This window comes from Penicillium griseofulvum (genome assembly GCF_001561935.1).
Source record: "Penicillium griseofulvum strain PG3 chromosome Unknown contig_11, whole genome shotgun sequence".
NCBI classification, from domain to species: domain Eukaryota; kingdom Fungi; phylum Ascomycota; class Eurotiomycetes; order Eurotiales; family Aspergillaceae; genus Penicillium; species Penicillium griseofulvum.
The window spans coordinates 77,532-95,062 of record NW_024467432.1 but is presented as its reverse complement, the minus strand read 5'-3'; the positions used below and the strand labels follow the sequence as shown (position 1 = coordinate 95,062).

The window sequence follows — 17,531 nt, the reverse complement described above, 5'->3', positions numbered from 1 at the left end:
ACTCTTAACTCCCCGTAATCCAAGAACATCAAAGGCAAATTCTTCTATGTGTCCCTTTGAAGCGGATGACCCTGTCGAACACTCGCGACACTAACACCTTCCTCGCCAGTCATCCACGATGGCATACGTTCAGGGTCAACAATGCCTAACTCCGCAAGTTTGCGAATCCCGCCGATAACGTCGGAGCCCGAGAAAGTGAGTGAAACTGTAGGTAGCGTGGACAAAGAATCATCAACATCGTCAGTAACATCATCCTGCTCCTCACTCGATCCCGGCTTATCAAGTAGTCGAATATCAAGACGGTCCAGCGGTGCCGGGGCAACTGATGACCCCAATGTTCCGAATCGGGAGTGGATGGCCAGACAGCGTTTTTTCAAGTCCGGAGACAGGGGGATTCTATCCATACCATTGGATCTTCGTTTCGTCGCCAAGCCATTTGTGTTTTCTTTGCGTTCTGCTGGGCCCGACTGACCCGCTTGAATATGCTCTTCAGGTGAGACTGTATTGGAAGGTCTAGGGTCCAACGGACTTCCTTCAATGGCTGCATCTGCAAAAACGCTGAAGGCGCCATTTGATGCCCTTGATCGTCCAGGTCCGCGGAGAGCTAGAAGTGTGGGTAGATTTTTTGCTGCCAGGGATGTCGCCTGCAGAGAGAATCGTTCCTGTGGGCGGGATAAAGCCTTGGGAATAGAATCGCGGACCAGACGCTGAAGAGTTCGAGTATCCGTAGCGGCTGAGCTTGTCGCAGGAGCAGCTTTTGACCCGGTGGACGATGCTATGGATGTGTAGACGTAAGGGCAACTATCCGGAAAAGCGACGTAGATGACCCGGGACGAGTCGGTGAAGATCTCGGCTGCCTGCCTCGGGGATTGATATGGCGAGTCAACAACAAAGATCCGTAAGAAAGTTAGTGGCAGTGTTGCTGAGTGGGCGAGGTGATAGTGGGCCTTAACCAATGGGGATATTTCTCGTTGGAGGCCTTGCACAAATGTTGCCGCTTGCATTCGCGGTACAGTACCGGACCAGTCAGTGGATGGTATTTCCTTGGAGTTCTTGCGATTCATATCAATACGACTGAGCTCGAGCGCGGTCCATCGCAGGCTAGCGGGGTGGTCATCCATATAGCGGAGGTCTGCCATGGCCAACTGACGCAGTGTGATACCCTGCCGCCAATCGCCTTCCAGTATTCGTTCGAGAACTTCGCGCTTTGCACCCTTGCGGTCCTTCAGGTCTTCATATACCTGGCGGACTTCTTCGATTGTCTCTCCCGCGGGGTAGGGCAGAGCTTCGTCATCGTCGGGGCCATCTGCGCCGTCGGCTTGTAGATATGGTGGGAACGAGACGATATTGCGATCGTCAAGCCAAATAAATACCAGGTCCAGTAGCGCTTGCCTCGATAGCCTTCCCAGAGATTTTGCGAGGGACGGAGTCGACGAGGGAATACGGAGGTTATTTGGAAGGCTAGCTGTTGTCGGGGCGCGAACTGTTTTAGGGCGCGCCATGGTCGTAATTGACAAGGTATGGCCAGTACCTGGGAATGTTCAGAATTCTCTTAGATCAATAGCAGGCATGGCTCTAGACCCATATCTTGATCTGTTCCTCTGCTGTGCAAGTTCTTGTCCAAATTCTAAAATCGACCTCCAGGGCTGTCAACAAACATGCACGTGTCGATAAGCCGATAAGAACAACATGATTATGCCATCTAGGCGGTGAGCTTCAAGGTTGGCACTTACTGGTCACCTGACCCAACCCAATCTTCATACTTCATCCTTCTGTTCCTCTGTTCTTCAGTTGTACATAAATAGAAGCATCAATCTAGACGTATTTACTTCCTAAAGATTTCAAGATGAAGATATATTTTCTCTAAATTGGAGAAGACCGAAGATAACACACAGCGTACATATTTAAATATGTTGTTATACTAGCCCACTTCTTCCCCAACTTAGGTCAATATACCTATGTAGATACTTATAAGTATACTCATCTCGTTGGGGCTCCAAGGTTACACCCGTACCCGAAAGGGGACTGACCAGCATATTATGATAACTATGATATGTTGTCTTGTATGGTGGATATGCACAAGATATTGATGACTTTAGACCGAGGCTGAGATTCTTGCTGACAAAGGTGTGGGTCATTCTGCTCGCAGGTGCCAAGGTTGAAATGTTGAAAGTTGCAGGATGCCCATGGACAGTTGTTTTAAGCGAACTTCTTGACCTCCAGGACCTCCTTTCGCTCTCGATCCTAGGAATCACAATATACGCTATTCTTCTCCTGCTGTAAATCAACATCTTCTTCAATATGGAGGCAAACAAACGCCAAAATGTTGCTATAATTGGTACAGGGATGGCTGGACTAGTTGTCGCATACATGCTCAGGAATGATCATCGGGGGAGATTCGACGTGGAAGTGTTTGAAAAGGTATTGTTTTCTCCCGTGGCACCGCGCAAACTAAAATTAATAAACTACACAGCAAGACAAACTTTCTCTCGACTCTGCATCATACAATCTCACAAACCAGAATGGCGGAGGCGCAAAGCCCGAACGTCTCGATCTTCCCATGCGCACATTCGCCGACGGATACTACGAAAGTCTCAAGAGAATGTACGATTATTTTGGTATTCCGTATGGCCCGCTGCGGTTTATTTACTCGCTATCGACTCTACCGGACAATTCCACAAAACAAACCTCTCCGTACTATATGCATTCCTCGAATAACCATCAATTACCTCCCTTGCGTCCCACGGGCTTATCATGGACTGGGTGGCTGATCGAGGTGTGCTATCTGGCAATGTGTTATTATTGGTTTAAGGCCTGCTGCTTCTTTGTAGCGCCCAAAACGCTGGAGTCATGTGGCACCGAGGAATCTTTACGTCAATATGTGGAGAGGATCATGTTGCCCAGTTATTACGTGAAGCGCTACTTCTTACCGGTCTTCGCAAGCGTTGCCACTTGTTCACACGACGCGCTGATGGATTCCCCGGCACTTGACCTAGTTGATTATGGAAGACGAACCTTCCGCAAAAACCACCATACTGTTCTCGGCGGTGTTCAGCATGTTGAGCAAAAGCTGTCCGAAGATTTGACATATAAACTTGGCATGAAGGTCACAGCGGTCGAGAATGTTGGCACAAAAGTTCAAGTGAGCTGGACAGATACTTGCGATGGCCAGAGCAGCTCGCGGCTATTTGACCATGTCATTCTGGCCGTCACACCTGATGTGGTTGGCACGATTTTCCAGCCTCTCCGAAGCGCAATGAAGGCCGTTCCAACTACGACCGTCCAATCCGTTGTGCACCGCGACTTTTCCCGAATTCTGGATTCCAGCAAATCCATCTGGGCGCAAGTATCTTTGGGCCCCGGCGAACCAGCACCTCACCCACTCCATATGTGCTCAAACGGTACGGCAACTGAGACGGTCCATGAACATCCGTCATCCGCTCTTATCACGACTTATCCTATTGCTCCGATCGACCCTGAGAAGGTCTTGCACACTGCCACATTCACTCGTGTTTTGCGATCAACCACCAGCAGACAAGTCGTCAACCAGATTTTCGGCCAAAACAATTCTGGAGGTGAGAAGAGCCAACTCTGGCGGAATGGAGATGGAAATGTCTGGCTGGTTGGTGGCTGGTGCTGGGACGGGATGGTCCTGCTCGAGGGCTGTCTCGCTTCTGCGACCAGGGTAGCAGACGCCCTTGATGTCGAGGTGCCTTGGATGAAAGGGTCATCCTTATAACGACTGTCAAGAACATAACGAGACTTTCATGGGCATATTTGCTTTAGGCATTTATAAATGTTAATATACCAGTGGACATATCCATTATACATAGCACATACGATGTGAACAAACACATAATGAACATCCGACGTTTGCCATGATATAATAATCTGCTACAGTCTGTGGCCCGCAGGCTATCTACTCCGATCCGCTTTTCTCGCTGTCTCTGTCCATCTCGCACTCACTACAACGTTCAGCCTAGAACCCTATACAAACCAGGTGCGCAATAATAAGGGTACATGGCAATGGGCACTGTTTAACCCAATCAGAAAGCCGAACTGGGAGAATCTAGTGTGTCACTTACACATATGGGATCACCGAGATGATTAGATCCTGGTGGACAGGTATTCAATGGTCCACAACATCCTGGCAGAGGACCACTATTGATGCATGTGAAGTCACCCGGGCACTTGTTTTTGGCGGTTATTTCAGTGTCTTACAAGGGTACAGTTGGGAACTTACACATGTTTTCGACGACTGACAGAAAGGCTGACTCGTAGGGCAGTTGATACAATTGCCGTCAACGCAGCCTCCACCTCCCGGTCCGAAATTGCACTATCAAAGGAAACAATAGTCAGTTTGCCCATTCAATGCGTGATACAGAAAGCATCCAATGCAAAGGGGGAAGCACATACAACTGTATTGCATAATCCACAATGCTTTACATCAGTCGTCAAATCAACACACACCCCACCACAGCAAGCTGGCAACACGCCAGTACAGGGCGCAGAATTGCAAGATCCACAATGCTGCAAACTGGTAGCCAGGTCAGTACACTGCCCAAAGCAACAGTCACGCTGTGTTCCACCACACGGCAAACTCAAACAAGAATTACAGTGGTTGGCGTCACCATCCTGGTGGACACATGTCCCCGAACAGCAAGCCTGATTGACGCCAGTACACAGACTCGTTGAGCAGGATCCACAGTGATCAACATCAGTCGCCAGATCTGTACAGACACTAGAGCAACATGCCGGTCTAGAGCCCACGCACTGGGGAGCCGCGCAGCTGCCGCAGTGCGCAAGATCTGTGCTAATATCTTTGCAAACACCGTCACAGCAGACTGGGACAACGCCGTGGCACTGGACCGAGCATCCGCCGCAGTGGTTGGGGTCTGTGAGGATGTTGGTGCAGGTTCCTGAGCAGCAGCTTGGTTCGTTTGCTGGGCACTTTTGAGCTGTTAGTACAGTCACTTAGTGTCCGGGTTATTTGACACGAGAACCAGGAAACCTCACTGTTGTATTACATGTCCCGCAGTGTAGTGTATTAGTAGCTAGGTCAGTACATTGGCCAGAGCAGCAGGCTGGTCGGAGCCCAACGCACGGTGAAGCTGAACAAGAGCCGCAATGATTTGGATCGGAGGTTAGATCTGTGCATGAACCACCACAGCATGCAGGACTCGCACCGGTGCACTATTGTATGGTATCATATAAGCAATATTTCCATTGTGAATGCCGTTATATCATGCCAGGTAGGGCAATAGGTTCACTAACAGCACGATTGCAAGCTCCACAACTATTTATATTTGAGGAAACATCAGTGCACGCCCCAGAACAACAGGCAGAATTAAGACAACGACAGTGGGGGGCGCTGCAGGAACCACAGTGTAAGGGATCACTACTCAGGTCCGTACAAGTCCCAGAGCAGCAGGCTGGCGTAGTCCCGGTACACTGAAATTTGCCAGGTGAGTCATTTAGTAGAGTAGTAGTACATATAAACTAGCTGTTGGCTTACCGTATTACTACATGAGCCGCAATTGGTAGCTGAGGTCGCAAAATCAGTACATTTGCCCGTGCAGCAGCCAGCCTGCAGTCCCAGACAGGGGAATGCATTGCAAGAGCCACAGTGCCAGGGGTCAATGGCGAGATCGGAGCAGAAGCCTAAGCAGCAGGCCGGTGCTTGACCAGTACACTATTGAGTAACATGCGTCTTAGTAGATGCACCTTCAATGCTGTGCTAGCAATATACTCCATTCGAAATGGGGCTTCACTCACAGTTCTACCACATGCACCGCAGTTGGCGAGGCTATTATTAAGATCTCTACACACACCAGAACAGCAGGCTGGTTGGGTTCCAGTGCACTAATTTAGTGTATTTTGGATCAGACGATATCCTAAGAACTTCGGTTGATTCTATACTTACTCGCGGTGCATCACACGCTCCACAACTATCAACACTCGAACTCAAATCCGCACATACTCCATCACAACAAGCTGGTGGTGAGCCGATAACACACTATAGATGACAAGAAATTGTGAGAAATGAGTCTGCAGAGTAATAAAACGCAGTCAAGACATACTGCGGCTCCACAAGCTCCACAACTTCCTGCGTTCGATGATATGTCTGTACACATGAAGAAACAGCATTGTAGTTTCTCTGCGCACTAATTGTGTATGATAATAGTTTCATCAATTATTACTGTCACTATTTGCTTATGCCTAAACTCTTCGCATGGTCATACTCACATTCGGAATCCAAGGGACACAATAGGTAACATCTTGCTGTGGGCTGTGTATATCAAGCGAGGCGACCTTAGATGTGTTCAGGGGGTTGGCCTTGACATGGTCGTAGAAAAGACCGAGAACTCCTTGACAAAATTTAGAATCGAAAATATATCACTCATAGAGAGCAAAGGGGTTTCTAACCTAAATGAAGAAAGGCAAACATCTGTACAGAGGGCCACATGCAGTAATACTAGACAATATATCGCAAATGAGTAAAGTGGTTTTTTGGCACCGCAGATAGAGAAACTGAAAATAGTCTTATATTGTGTGATAGAGTAGAATCTTCAAGGGTCTTTTTCCTGTGTCACTCAAGACCAAATTCATCTAATACCTCGCCAACTTGGAAGTATGGGATATATATCAACCTAATGGGTTCAGTAGTAAATCAGTACTAATTTGGATATAGTCTCTCCGTTTAAGATCCACAATGTTATATATATTTCATGTACAATTGGTTCCCCCCCCCCTGGGCCTCGATGGATATATTTAGAGTAAAGAGCCTTATGCATGTCAGATGTTACAGTTGTAGGGAATAGTATCATCTGCCACACGAGTTAAAAACCGACCTCTCTCACTAGGAGATATTTGTGTTACCTGTTACCCATTAGTTAGATAGCACGAACAAGTTCAGTTAGACAGGAGTACATGTAGCTTTATGAACCAGTGTTTTCTTCAAAATAAGCTCAGTGTGTCGAATACAAACATAGAATTCAAGTAATATCAATAGTACCTGCCTGAGCAGACGAAAAACCTTCGATGTGACGCTGAGCCGATTTTTGATTCCCGGTAACGATCTATCAACAAGATAGCTTAAAGAAATCAAGGTTGCTTCATTATTGTAGAAACATGTAGAAATGTAGCCGCTAAAATTACACTTTTTATAATTACGTTTCCCTAATGGGAATATGATATATTCATTGCCGATGAACAGCCTCCTCCGCTTGCATTTCAGCCTCAGCTGCGTGTCCTTCCTGGACAGCTTCATAAAATGGCGCAAACTTGCTCTTCATCCTCAATCTCTTACCGAAGAAGTAGAATCCAATGGGAATAGGAACAAGGACGGCTGCGACGCATCCGAGAAGCGTGGAAGCCCACTGGATACCCATGCCATTGAACATTTGGCGCGAGAAGAGCGGGAAGCTAGCTGCCACCATTGAGCGGCAGAATGTGTTTGCTGCGATGGCCGATGCGGCGCTGTAGATAGTAGGTTAGATAAGCCCATAAACAGTTTGAGGGATGGAGATCATGACATACAACATAAGATATGTGTCAATCAGATAATTGAACAATTGGATGAAGATGACCAGGAGGCCAAATCCAGTAAATAGGCCACTCAAGGTGGGCACGATCCAATGAACGGTACCACTGAAGCCAGTCCATCCAAACCAGAAGAGCCCAGCCGCGAAGAGACCACCGCCGACCATCACTGGTGGAAGACGCCACTCGGGGATAGGGACACCACCGTTCATGTCGAGTTTCTTATTATAGGCCTTGCTAGAGATGAGGATGTAAGACGTGGCGATGAAAAGACCCACTACCATGCCGAATAGTGGGAGACCTCCAACACCAGCGTTCATACCGTAAACACCCTGGAAGACCAGGGTGTAGGCGGTCAAGAAGCAATAGAGCAATCCATAGATAAAACTTAGATAGATAGTGACAGCTAATATCAACGGCTCGTTAATCAGTAGGCGAAGCGGGCGAGAGAAGTTGTTTATAATCAGCTCGCGAAGATCGACCTCGATTTCCTCTTGCTTCGCATGGATTCCCCAGTTCTTAGTCCGGCGACGCAGCTCCGCGGCCTTATCCACAAGGACCACAGGTGGATACGACTCCTTCAGGAAGAAAAAATTCAGGAGGAAAGCGGCAAAGCCCATGAACGCGGGGATGTAGGCAGTCCAGCGCCAACCGAGATAGGACATGTTAATGAAGCCACCGATGAAAGGTGCTAGCAGAGGGCCTAGGAACACCGTCGAGGCGAACATGGCAATAGCAACACCACGGGTGCGGTTGTCCCAGATATCAGAGAACACAGCAGCTACAACTGCCAAGGGACAACTGCCGAAGATCCCGCAGAAGAATCGGCAAATCATGAGTGTTTGCAAGTCTTTTGCGACTGCCACTGCGATGTTAAAGATGCCAAATCCGAACATGGCGATGACAATGGGAATCCGACGGCCCTGGAGTTCGGATAGGGGAGCCCATATCAGGGGACCTGAGGCGTAGCCAACGATGTATAGAGAGCTAGAGAGGATGGCAACTTCGAGGCCGACGCTGAAGTGGCTCGACACATTGCTAGATGAAGCACTGAAAACGGCGGAATCGAAGGTGGAGCAAATACTAGTGAAGGCGAGGATGACACTAATGTAGCATCTGAGTTGGGTAGGTCAGTATTAGAAGATGGACGCTGCGGTTTAAATACGCAGTACGACATGGAAATCATGATGAAACGACTCACTTCCTTTTCACAGGCCAGTTCAGCGGGTATAACGGGTCATCTGGTCCATCAAACTCCACAACGTAATCCTCCCGTGCAGGGAGAGGTGGAGGGTAGGGTTTGCCCCCACCAAAAGCTGGCAATGGAGTTCGCGACGGTCGTGAACGAAGACTCTCACCCACAGTGAGCGCATGTTGGGCACGTTGCGTCTCGGTCCTACTCAATGCTCGCGATGCCCCAGTTCGATGACGTTCCAAGTCTAACTCTGTATTCCGCGATTGCAGCCTATGTATTTGCGGGTCATATTCGAAGGAGCTGCTCGAGCCAGTTGATGATCCAATAGAGCCTGACGTAGTAGGCCTCTCTATTTCAGCCGAGTTCCGTGGCTTTTCGTTCGATAGATGGGAATCTTCAGCCTCAGGCAACTGATCGGCCATATTGCCAATTGCGACCGCTTTATCAATTGGTTATAATCTGGTCGATCTCGCAGATCTTCTTGGCTGCAGTCTCTTCTTTTCCCCGTTGGGACCTGTCAGATATCGGGGAGGTCCAGGTTGCCTTAAATATGTAGAAAAGTCTTTTTTTTTTTTCGCCATCCAAGCACGGGCAATTTGTTTATGAAAACTTTTTCCCAAAAAAACGGACCGAAAGCAACTATGATCGTCTAGACCCACCACTTAGCGGCTTCAATTTAGGATAACTGCCGAACTTTTCGGGTAAAACGGAATTCGATGTTCCTATTTATGAGGACATATTATCAAAATGATTTGTATATACAACATAGACAAGTTGTATAGAGCTTTAAGAAATGAAGGTACAGGGGACTTCGGTAATCCCGGACCTCGGGAGTCCTCTTTACGTCATTATGAATCAGCCACAGGCTATATTAAGGACTTTTTATACAGAGATTTTTAATCTACAACATACCATACGGAATATTCTTTGTTTCTATATACCATTCAAGGTGTGGAGATTGGGCATACATGGTCCACAGCCCACTATATACAAACGGAGTACTCCGTACTCCGTATGTATAGGAAAAATGTCTCAGACTTCTTGATCTCGGAACAGCCTCTTATTTTTGGAGTTCCTCTTCCGTACAACCTTAAAAGTCCAAACCCAAGGACTTGTTTCTTTCAATATGATCAAGTCATTTCTCTACCAAGAGCTTCAGCCCAGGTATCACTTAAGCACAGAACCCCTTGGAATCTCAGCTTGTTCCTACTTATCTCGGCATATCCGAGTGGTTGAGTTCCTGTTTCCAGATTGTCAAGACCACCCTTGGAACTAACTGGTAGTTTGGGAGGGCCAACAATAAAGAGATAATGGAATGATAATCGCGTGCTAGTTAAATTGATGTTATCCTAAATGTGTCTGGATCTACGAAGATATTGGCAATTGTGAAGTTCAAATTTATAGTCAGTATCGGCATTGAACAAAAAAAGGAGGGATAGTGCTGGTCGGTTTAACACATTCCGTATGTAAGTATTCAAGGTATAAGGCAAGGAGCCACTACCATATATATGCGCGGAGAAGCGTATATAATCATAATGAGAGGCAGTGCCTGTAGATACGAGACTGTAATGGGTCGATGTCTGGCAATTTGCTTTATTATATCTAACCAGTTACTCTCAGGTGGTGCAATGCCGGATGCATATCTCATGGTAACATTTTCAATGCCGACTAGGTTGCACGTCACGTCGTTAAAGACCGGTCGTCAACCTTAAGTACTAGGATCCCTTTTGAACGGAGAAAGGTGGGAGTAGCGACTTCACTCGCAGTGGCCTATATCCAATGTTAGAACGATGCTCCGGTATTGAATTCCCACAACGGCTTGGAATTCATCTTCCATGATAGCTATGAGTACTCGATTGAAGCCGCATTCGCTCATCTTGATATGTGGGCCTATATCTATCAAGATCTTCACCAGCATGCAGCCTAAAGTTGGCTATATGAATGAGGGGATCCACTGAAAGCTGCGCAACGACCCTGCAAGGAAATATTGCTCGTGTTACTCTATCAGTCGCGTCTTTCGAAAATATTACATCTGTGAGTTGAAACCTGGCTCTCGGTTCGCTCTCGGCACACGGGGTATGTAGAAGGCTAATCATAAAGACACACGCGAAACAGACCGCTTGACCTTGGAAAACCTCACTCCTTCCTCGCAACAACCACAACACCTCTAACGATGCTTCCCTTGGCCCACCACTCAAAAACAAATCGCGCCGCACGGTACTTCCCCATTTTAATCCCAAAAGGTCTGGCCTCTCCAGCCCTGCGCTTTATGAAATCCGCCAATCCCTTAAACACGTACTGCGAGATATCTCGGACCTCAATAAACGCAGGATTATACCCAGCTGTAACAAGTAGATCCACGTATTCCTTCTCGGAAACGAAATTCCCAAATGGCGAGTTTGTGCCCCAGCACACGAGTCGGAGGAGGATCTTTTCGTACCAGGTTATACTATTAGATAGTATCATGTCAAACGCCATGAATGAGGCACCGAGGGAGTTGCATGCATAGGTCAGGAGAGGTAGACGTGAGGGGTTGAAATGATACATTGTGTCCAGGGCCAGGAGCCATGTCGATGTGTCTGCATTTTCATATTGTTTGGTTGACGTGTTTGCGAGGGCTGTTACTGATTTCTTCAACTCCCCAGTCCAAGAGCTCGGGACTGCAGCGTCTGCGCAGAAGATATCTGCCTGGGTGTTGTCCCCGCTCTCTCGCTGCATATGGTGAATGCGGCTTGAGCCGAGCGCGGCCTGCGCTGGCTCCAGCGTGATCCCGATATATGAATCTAGGCGTAGCAAAGAGGGAGATTGAACGCTGCTTTTACAATATCTAGACCGCAACCCCAACCCCGATGGTGGGATGTCCGACTGAGTAGTAGATATAGAGGCAGTGGTTGTTATCCCGGCCTTAGTCCTAGAGTTAGGATCGGAGTGGGATGTAGGAGAAAGGCCATTTAAAACCCTCGTCAGGTACAATGACTGATCACCACACCCACACCCAACATCCAGGATTCTGACGGCAGACGCGGTCTCTGTTGATAACGCAGCAGTGAGAACCTGATCTAGGAGTGCTTGACAGGCTTCTGGGAATTCATTTGTGAACTAAGCAGTGGATCAATGTGGATTTTTCAAAAATGTGATGGTCTTTATTTGAGTGGATTTACCTCCCAGTACCCCATGTTCATCCACATACTCTGTGGCGGGAGGTGGATGTTGAGGGCAGCATGGTCTAGACCATACACGTTTGCGCGTGGCTTGCGCAGGGCGCGTTTGAGAAATTGTAGCATTTCTTAATAGCCCTATTGGGGGATGGGAGTAGCCGATATTTCTTCGTTATATTCTGCAAAGCTAGGTAGGGTGTGGTGGAGCTCCCTGGGTGGATCAGAGTCGGCTATTAATGCCAACTACCATGTTGGTCTACTCCGTACGACGTAATCCGTCTACGTCGTACTTTGTACTATCTGGAGCAAGGGGATCTGGGGATTTGTTCAAATGGGTCACCTACGCGAATTTGACAGGTGTAAAACTGGGCCGAAACATATGAGTAACTCTAAAATACTTGGAACTGCATGAACAAATCATCACTCATCCACCCACCCCCCTTTGACCTGCAGATAATAAAATCTGCGGTAGCTCTAACTGCTAGAAACAAAGAAAATAACATCGCTGGAAAAAAACACTATGAACAAGAAATCAAAGATAGTGACGTGGGGCTGACAGGGAAAGGCCCAGGACAGTCACCACCTGAAGCAGCAGAGTAGAGTTGCAGGGCAACCAAATAAGACCGGGGTTTCTTTTTTTTTTTTGATAGTTTTGCCGATTTTTTCTTCGTTTAGCATTGGGGGGGAATGCTTTATACAGTAGTGCCCACACTGTGCTTCAGGTCGGAACTACTTGAGCCATCAGACTTTTGTGAGGCGAGGAACTTCTTGAACATATCCGAAATGTCTTGCTCCGATTGCTCATCGGCACCGTTCTTCTCCATAATCAAACCACGGAGCCAGTGGTTCTCCAGCTCGAGCTGAGACACGCGAGCCTCAAGGATGTCGTTCTTCTCGGTGGTCTCCTTGACAGTCTGTTCAAGGGCAGCCTCGCGCTGCTTCTTCTTCACACGGAAGCGAGCACTGGCAGCGGTGTTACGGCGGCGCTTGTCCTCCTCGGCCATCTGGCGACTAGCCGCTTCGGCGCTCTCCTGGTTTGAGTTTGCCGAGTTCTTGCGCTTAGTGCCGGTAACCGGAGTAGAGGGCGACATAGAAACAGATGGGGCCGGAGCTACCTTCGGGACGGTGTTGATTGGCGCAGGCTGAATGGGTGCCTGGTTTGCAGCCACAGGTCCACTAGGAACGGACGGAATCGAGAAGTGGGCATTGTGCATAGGCACCTGGACATTGGAGCCGGTCAGGTCCGGCTGGTAATCGGACATGCCATTGAGTCCCTCTGCTGTAAAACCATTAGCATTCAATTTCCAAACAAAATCCGCATCGAGTAGTTCGGTGTTCCGACGAGTAGTTGGGAGTCCGAGTAGAGCCGATCACGTGAAATGGCGTAATAGCGGAGAGCATTCACGCCAACGACCAAAGTCAATTTTAAGTGGAAGAAAACCCTGCTAGGGCCACGGGAAGGATGACATGCAGGGCTCAAACTTTTCGAGGTAGGAGGTCCAAGCTGTAAAAGGGCGTGGGATGATATTCAAGGTACGAAGCGCATGAAGCGCCAAAAATGCCACGAGCCAAGACATGGGCTCGTGCAACAGACATGAATGACGAATTCATAAGGCAACCAATGAAACATGTAAGATGTAGACATTGGCCCATGGGACACGATTGCGAACAAGTCCGCGGGGTGTAGTGCGATTAGGGGAAAGCCATGCAGTTCAGACTCGGGACTACCCAACGACGCGAAAGACAGGAACGAAAATTAGCCACACTTACCATTCAGGAAATCTAAGAACTTCAAATCGTCATTGTGTGTAGATTGGTCTGAGAGGGCCTCGTGCGTCTTGTCTTCTGGCGAGAATGAAGGTAAACCGAAGTCGGTGAATTTGTCGAACTCGAAGAACTCAGTATTGGTGAACAGAGCTAGATCCTCATCGTTGAAGGTAGTCTGCTGCTGTTGCTGCTGCTGAGCCTGGTCGTACGGCGAGGGAATCGCGTTCAAGTCATCGAGGTATTGCGAGAAGTTAGGCATGCGACGCCCGTTATAGTTGGCCATAGTGAAGACTTTCCCGCGTTTCCGGTATAATCAATTGAAAAGCCGGTAATCGACTCGATGCCGATGGACTTGAAAATGCGCGTTGCGCAGGCAGAGAGAGGTGACTCAGATACCGAATGCGGCTCGGTGCGGATTCTTCGCAGACGCGATGTGATATTTCGATCCGTGTGAATCGTGAAATTGGCGATGTAAGATCGAAGAGAAGGAGACAGAAGTTGGGGCCACAAGTGGGTTTTTTCTTTGAACGTTCAGTGGGGGGGAAGCCCGGGGCCGGAGGGGTGATGATTAATCCCCCCATTTTGCCTTCATTTGCCTCCCAATCCGGATATTCACTGGAGACTCTGTTTCTGGAAATAATCTCTATAATTACACAATTTCTCTTCAATATTCTGATTTACCCTTTTTTTTTTTTTTTCTAATTCCTTCCCGTGCTTTATGTAAATATGTTTACTCTGAACAGTGTATAATGTTATAGAAGTGAGTTAAAGGCCGAGCATCGGAGGCCGAGTTTAAAAATGCTCGGTTCCACTTGTGGACGTTCCTCGTCGAAGGCCAGATTCATCTAAATCTTATATATATTCTTGTACAGAGTCTACATGTTGTATATATTATTGCATACTGAGATGAACACTGAGTCAGGTATCTCTTAACTCTTTCAATTAAAGCGACAAACGCGGCTCAGAAAACATCCCCGAGATCGGTGTCTGTACTGATTGGCGAACCTTGACAAAGTCATAGCACTGACCGTTCGTGTTCGGGTGAAGTTGGTTTTTCCGAAATGACTCCGAATTATTCATCAATGTAGGTAATGCCTTATCTTACTAACTATTTCACTCTTGTAGAAATAAACCTGAAAGTCGATCTCTCTTGACTTATTAGGAATATTTACAATATGTTGTAAGCAATGGGTAACACATGAAATCATTTTCTTGTATACTTCCAAGGTTTGAGATCCATGTTGACATAGTTCCCGCGTCATGGCATTTTTCTCTCTCTTCTAGTCCAGCTTAATAGGTTCTCATTTCTCAACATCCATATACACATCTCACAAACAGTTCCGTGATCTCGATATCAATATCGGCAGTACCCGTCTTAAGAAAATTAATCTAGCGTATCTCATGCTGATCATGATAAAATACTATCTATCAATTCAATTTGTCAGTAATTATATGTTGTACAGCCCTAGAGCGTCATTCGCGTTTTTCTATATATTTCACCTAACCAATCATAACGAAGGAATAGGATAATTTATATCTTAGGAAAACGGAACAAATCACTGGGCTAAGCAACTGAAGACATACTATGTTGCTATGTAATATATAAGATAAAAATATAACCTGTGGAGTTCAATAAGTTCCAGATTGAAATGACCAGGAAATAACTTTGTCTTGTAAGTATCCGCATGCTCCGCCCATACCCCTGGCACTGTGCTCACAAACTTGGAGACTGGAACGGCCACATTTGTCGCATATCTCAGGCGCATTTCCTTCTAGCAACTGGGAAGTAGGGTGAACTGTCAGGGATGACATACGTCTGTATAGAATCCTTATATTTGCGTTTTGATAGCCTAGTCCTTGTAGTGATTGGTTTGCTTCGACGAATGTCCTTTATAAGCCATCATTATATGTAACTGAGACCTCGGTTGTCATGTTGATCTTTTCGCCCTTTGGAGAAATGGGTTCTAGGATCGCCGTTTGACTTCCCAAGTTGTCAACAGTCGTATGCCCAATGTTTGTCTGCGTTTCACCCTGGGAGTTGTCGAAGACCTTGTGGCTAGGAGGCAGACGTGGGTACGGGATCATGTTATAATTGTCCGATGCTGTGCTGGGAAATATCTTTGTCAAGAGAGGTTTGAGCGCAGGAATGGATGCAGCAGTGATGGCGAGACCATCTTCTACGGCTGCCCAGATTAATAAGGGAGCAAGTTCCCCTATGTGAAGAGAAGAGATCAGTTTGTGACACAACACCCAAAAGATTAAACAATTAGTGGCATACATGTGAAGTCTGCTTTGGCTGAGAGAGCCACGAGATGGATGGTCTTGACTATGGATGCTGCACCTGCGCTGTAGAGAGACAATCCAGTCAGTACGTGGGATCGACGGGTAAAAGTCTGCAAGGGTTCCTAGGAACTTACAAGATCCCAAGACTCATTGCAACAGCCACACCAAACTTTTCCTTCTTCCTCATTTGCAAATTCCAGACAATCGTCCACGGCAGCAGTGCTAAGACAAAGTCTTGGGCTCCCGAATAGGCTGTATGAGAGAATTGGCGCATAAGTCATTGGATAGCACAACCAAAGAAGACTTCTGCAAGGAGACTTACCACCAACAAAAAGAGAGAAATTGGTAAAGACATGCGACGGCCAACACTCTGATGGAATCATCGGATTCCACAAATGCCGGGGATCTTTGCATTGCAGAAAGACAAAAAGCGCAGCCAAGATGTTGATAATGTTCATTGTAACTATCACGAACCATAGCACAATAACCATCCATCTCTGGACCACAATTCGAAGCAAGGTGATGGCAAAGGACGTCTTGCCAAGGGTGCATGCCATGATTGCCAGACTTTCGCCAATATTACACAAGAGCGCAACATGAATGAGGTTATCGGGGGTTTTCTGGACGATTTCGAGATGTTCTCCTAAGCCCAGAGTAGCGGCGACATGACAGACAGCAGCGTATGCGACCAGGCAACACTATCAAAGGAACAATGTCAGCGAGTTCATCCCAGTCAATTAGACACGAAAAGAGCGGAGTTCCCTTACAACTGCCGCGATTGCAATACCGTCATCCCAGCCAGAAACTCTTCGCATATATAACCGTACATACAAGCGCATCAAAACGAATACTAATGGAATCATCGACATCGTCCACATCACACCCTGTACCGCACGAGCCTGGCTCCCCGGAAGAGATGCACCTCCACTAGACGACATCTTGAGTGTTTTGTCGACACCCAGACTCACAATACGGGGTATACCCGTAAGGTTAAAGACTCAACGCCCTAGCCATGGGCACGCCACAAGTGATTACAAGCGCATAGGACACCGGGGGAGATAAGTATTGTTAAGAGGGCATCATATTCCGGTACTCGATTAAGAATAAAAATATTATGGCAGGGTTTAGTTTGGAGAAATTCAATAATTATGTATCCTAGTAAGTGGATATCGTATTCAGGTCGATCTTTAAAAGATCCAATCGGTTTAAGGACTTCCTTGAACAAGTTTTAGCCTCCTGCATGAACTCACGTAATAATTTCTGGTAGGCCGAAAAAAGGACATTTTCCTAAATGGCTAGTTAGATGCGTTGTCTCAAAACCCCATATATGTGAAGGGCTAGGGCTGTTAAAGCCGTGGTTATTACCGAATCAGGAAATTGGCTTGATCAGAGACCTGGAGAGCCAAGCCGTCAACTACTCCACATTCCGCCTACCCCCGAACGCCACTTGGATAGTTTCAACATCGGGAATTGGGAATTCCGCACGTACACTAGGTATTTGCGCCGTTCACACTTTGTTTCTCCGTAATGGTTCCCCGCTCTCACTGAAAATTGAACTTCATCAACCCCTTTATCTTATGCATATG

The 17,531-nt window shown here is 47.2% G+C and overlaps 6 protein-coding genes across 6 annotated transcripts; 1 reads left to right on the top strand and 5 right to left on the bottom strand.

Moving 5' to 3' along the window:
* Window positions 1-44: 44 nt before the first annotated feature.
* Window positions 45-1,502, bottom strand: PGRI_085520 (CENP-N/CHL4 family protein; the record flags this gene model as incomplete). Its single annotated transcript, XM_040796266.1, has 1 exon — window positions 45-1,502. The coding sequence occupies one exon, from the start codon at window positions 1,500-1,502 to the stop codon at window positions 45-47; it is 1,458 nt and encodes a 485-aa protein (XP_040650804.1).
* Window positions 1,503-2,301: 799 nt separating this feature from the next.
* PGRI_085510 (uncharacterized protein) lies at window positions 2,302-3,739 on the top strand (the record flags this gene model as incomplete). The annotated part of the gene is made up of 2 exons (XM_040796265.1): window positions 2,302-2,421; window positions 2,474-3,739. The coding sequence occupies 2 exons, from the start codon at window positions 2,302-2,304 to the stop codon at window positions 3,737-3,739; spliced, it is 1,386 nt and encodes a 461-aa protein (XP_040650803.1).
* A 3,460-nt stretch (window positions 3,740-7,199) lies between these two features.
* On the bottom strand, window positions 7,200-9,159 carry PGRI_085500 (MFS transporter; the record flags this gene model as incomplete). Its single annotated transcript, XM_040796264.1, has 3 exons — window positions 7,200-7,479; window positions 7,540-8,658; window positions 8,744-9,159. The coding sequence occupies 3 exons, from the start codon at window positions 9,157-9,159 to the stop codon at window positions 7,200-7,202; spliced, it is 1,815 nt and encodes a 604-aa protein (XP_040650802.1).
* Window positions 9,160-10,873: 1,714 nt separating this feature from the next.
* On the bottom strand, window positions 10,874-12,021 carry PGRI_085490 (uncharacterized protein; the record flags this gene model as incomplete). Its single annotated transcript, XM_040796263.1, has 3 exons — window positions 10,874-11,520; window positions 11,731-11,836; window positions 11,899-12,021. 3 exons carry the CDS (start codon window positions 12,019-12,021, stop codon window positions 10,874-10,876), a joined length of 876 nt encoding a protein of 291 aa, XP_040650801.1.
* A 566-nt stretch (window positions 12,022-12,587) lies between these two features.
* PGRI_085480 (putative bZIP transcription factor (MetR)) lies at window positions 12,588-13,945 on the bottom strand (the record flags this gene model as incomplete). Its single annotated transcript, XM_040796262.1, has 2 exons — window positions 12,588-13,174; window positions 13,666-13,945. The coding sequence occupies 2 exons, from the start codon at window positions 13,943-13,945 to the stop codon at window positions 12,588-12,590; spliced, it is 867 nt and encodes a 288-aa protein (XP_040650800.1).
* Window positions 13,946-15,552: 1,607 nt separating this feature from the next.
* PGRI_085470 (uncharacterized protein) lies at window positions 15,553-16,883 on the bottom strand (the record flags this gene model as incomplete). Its single annotated transcript, XM_040796261.1, has 5 exons — window positions 15,553-15,875; window positions 15,941-16,008; window positions 16,080-16,197; window positions 16,268-16,643; window positions 16,713-16,883. 5 exons carry the CDS (start codon window positions 16,881-16,883, stop codon window positions 15,553-15,555), a joined length of 1,056 nt encoding a protein of 351 aa, XP_040650799.1.
* Window positions 16,884-17,531: the final 648 nt, after the last annotated feature.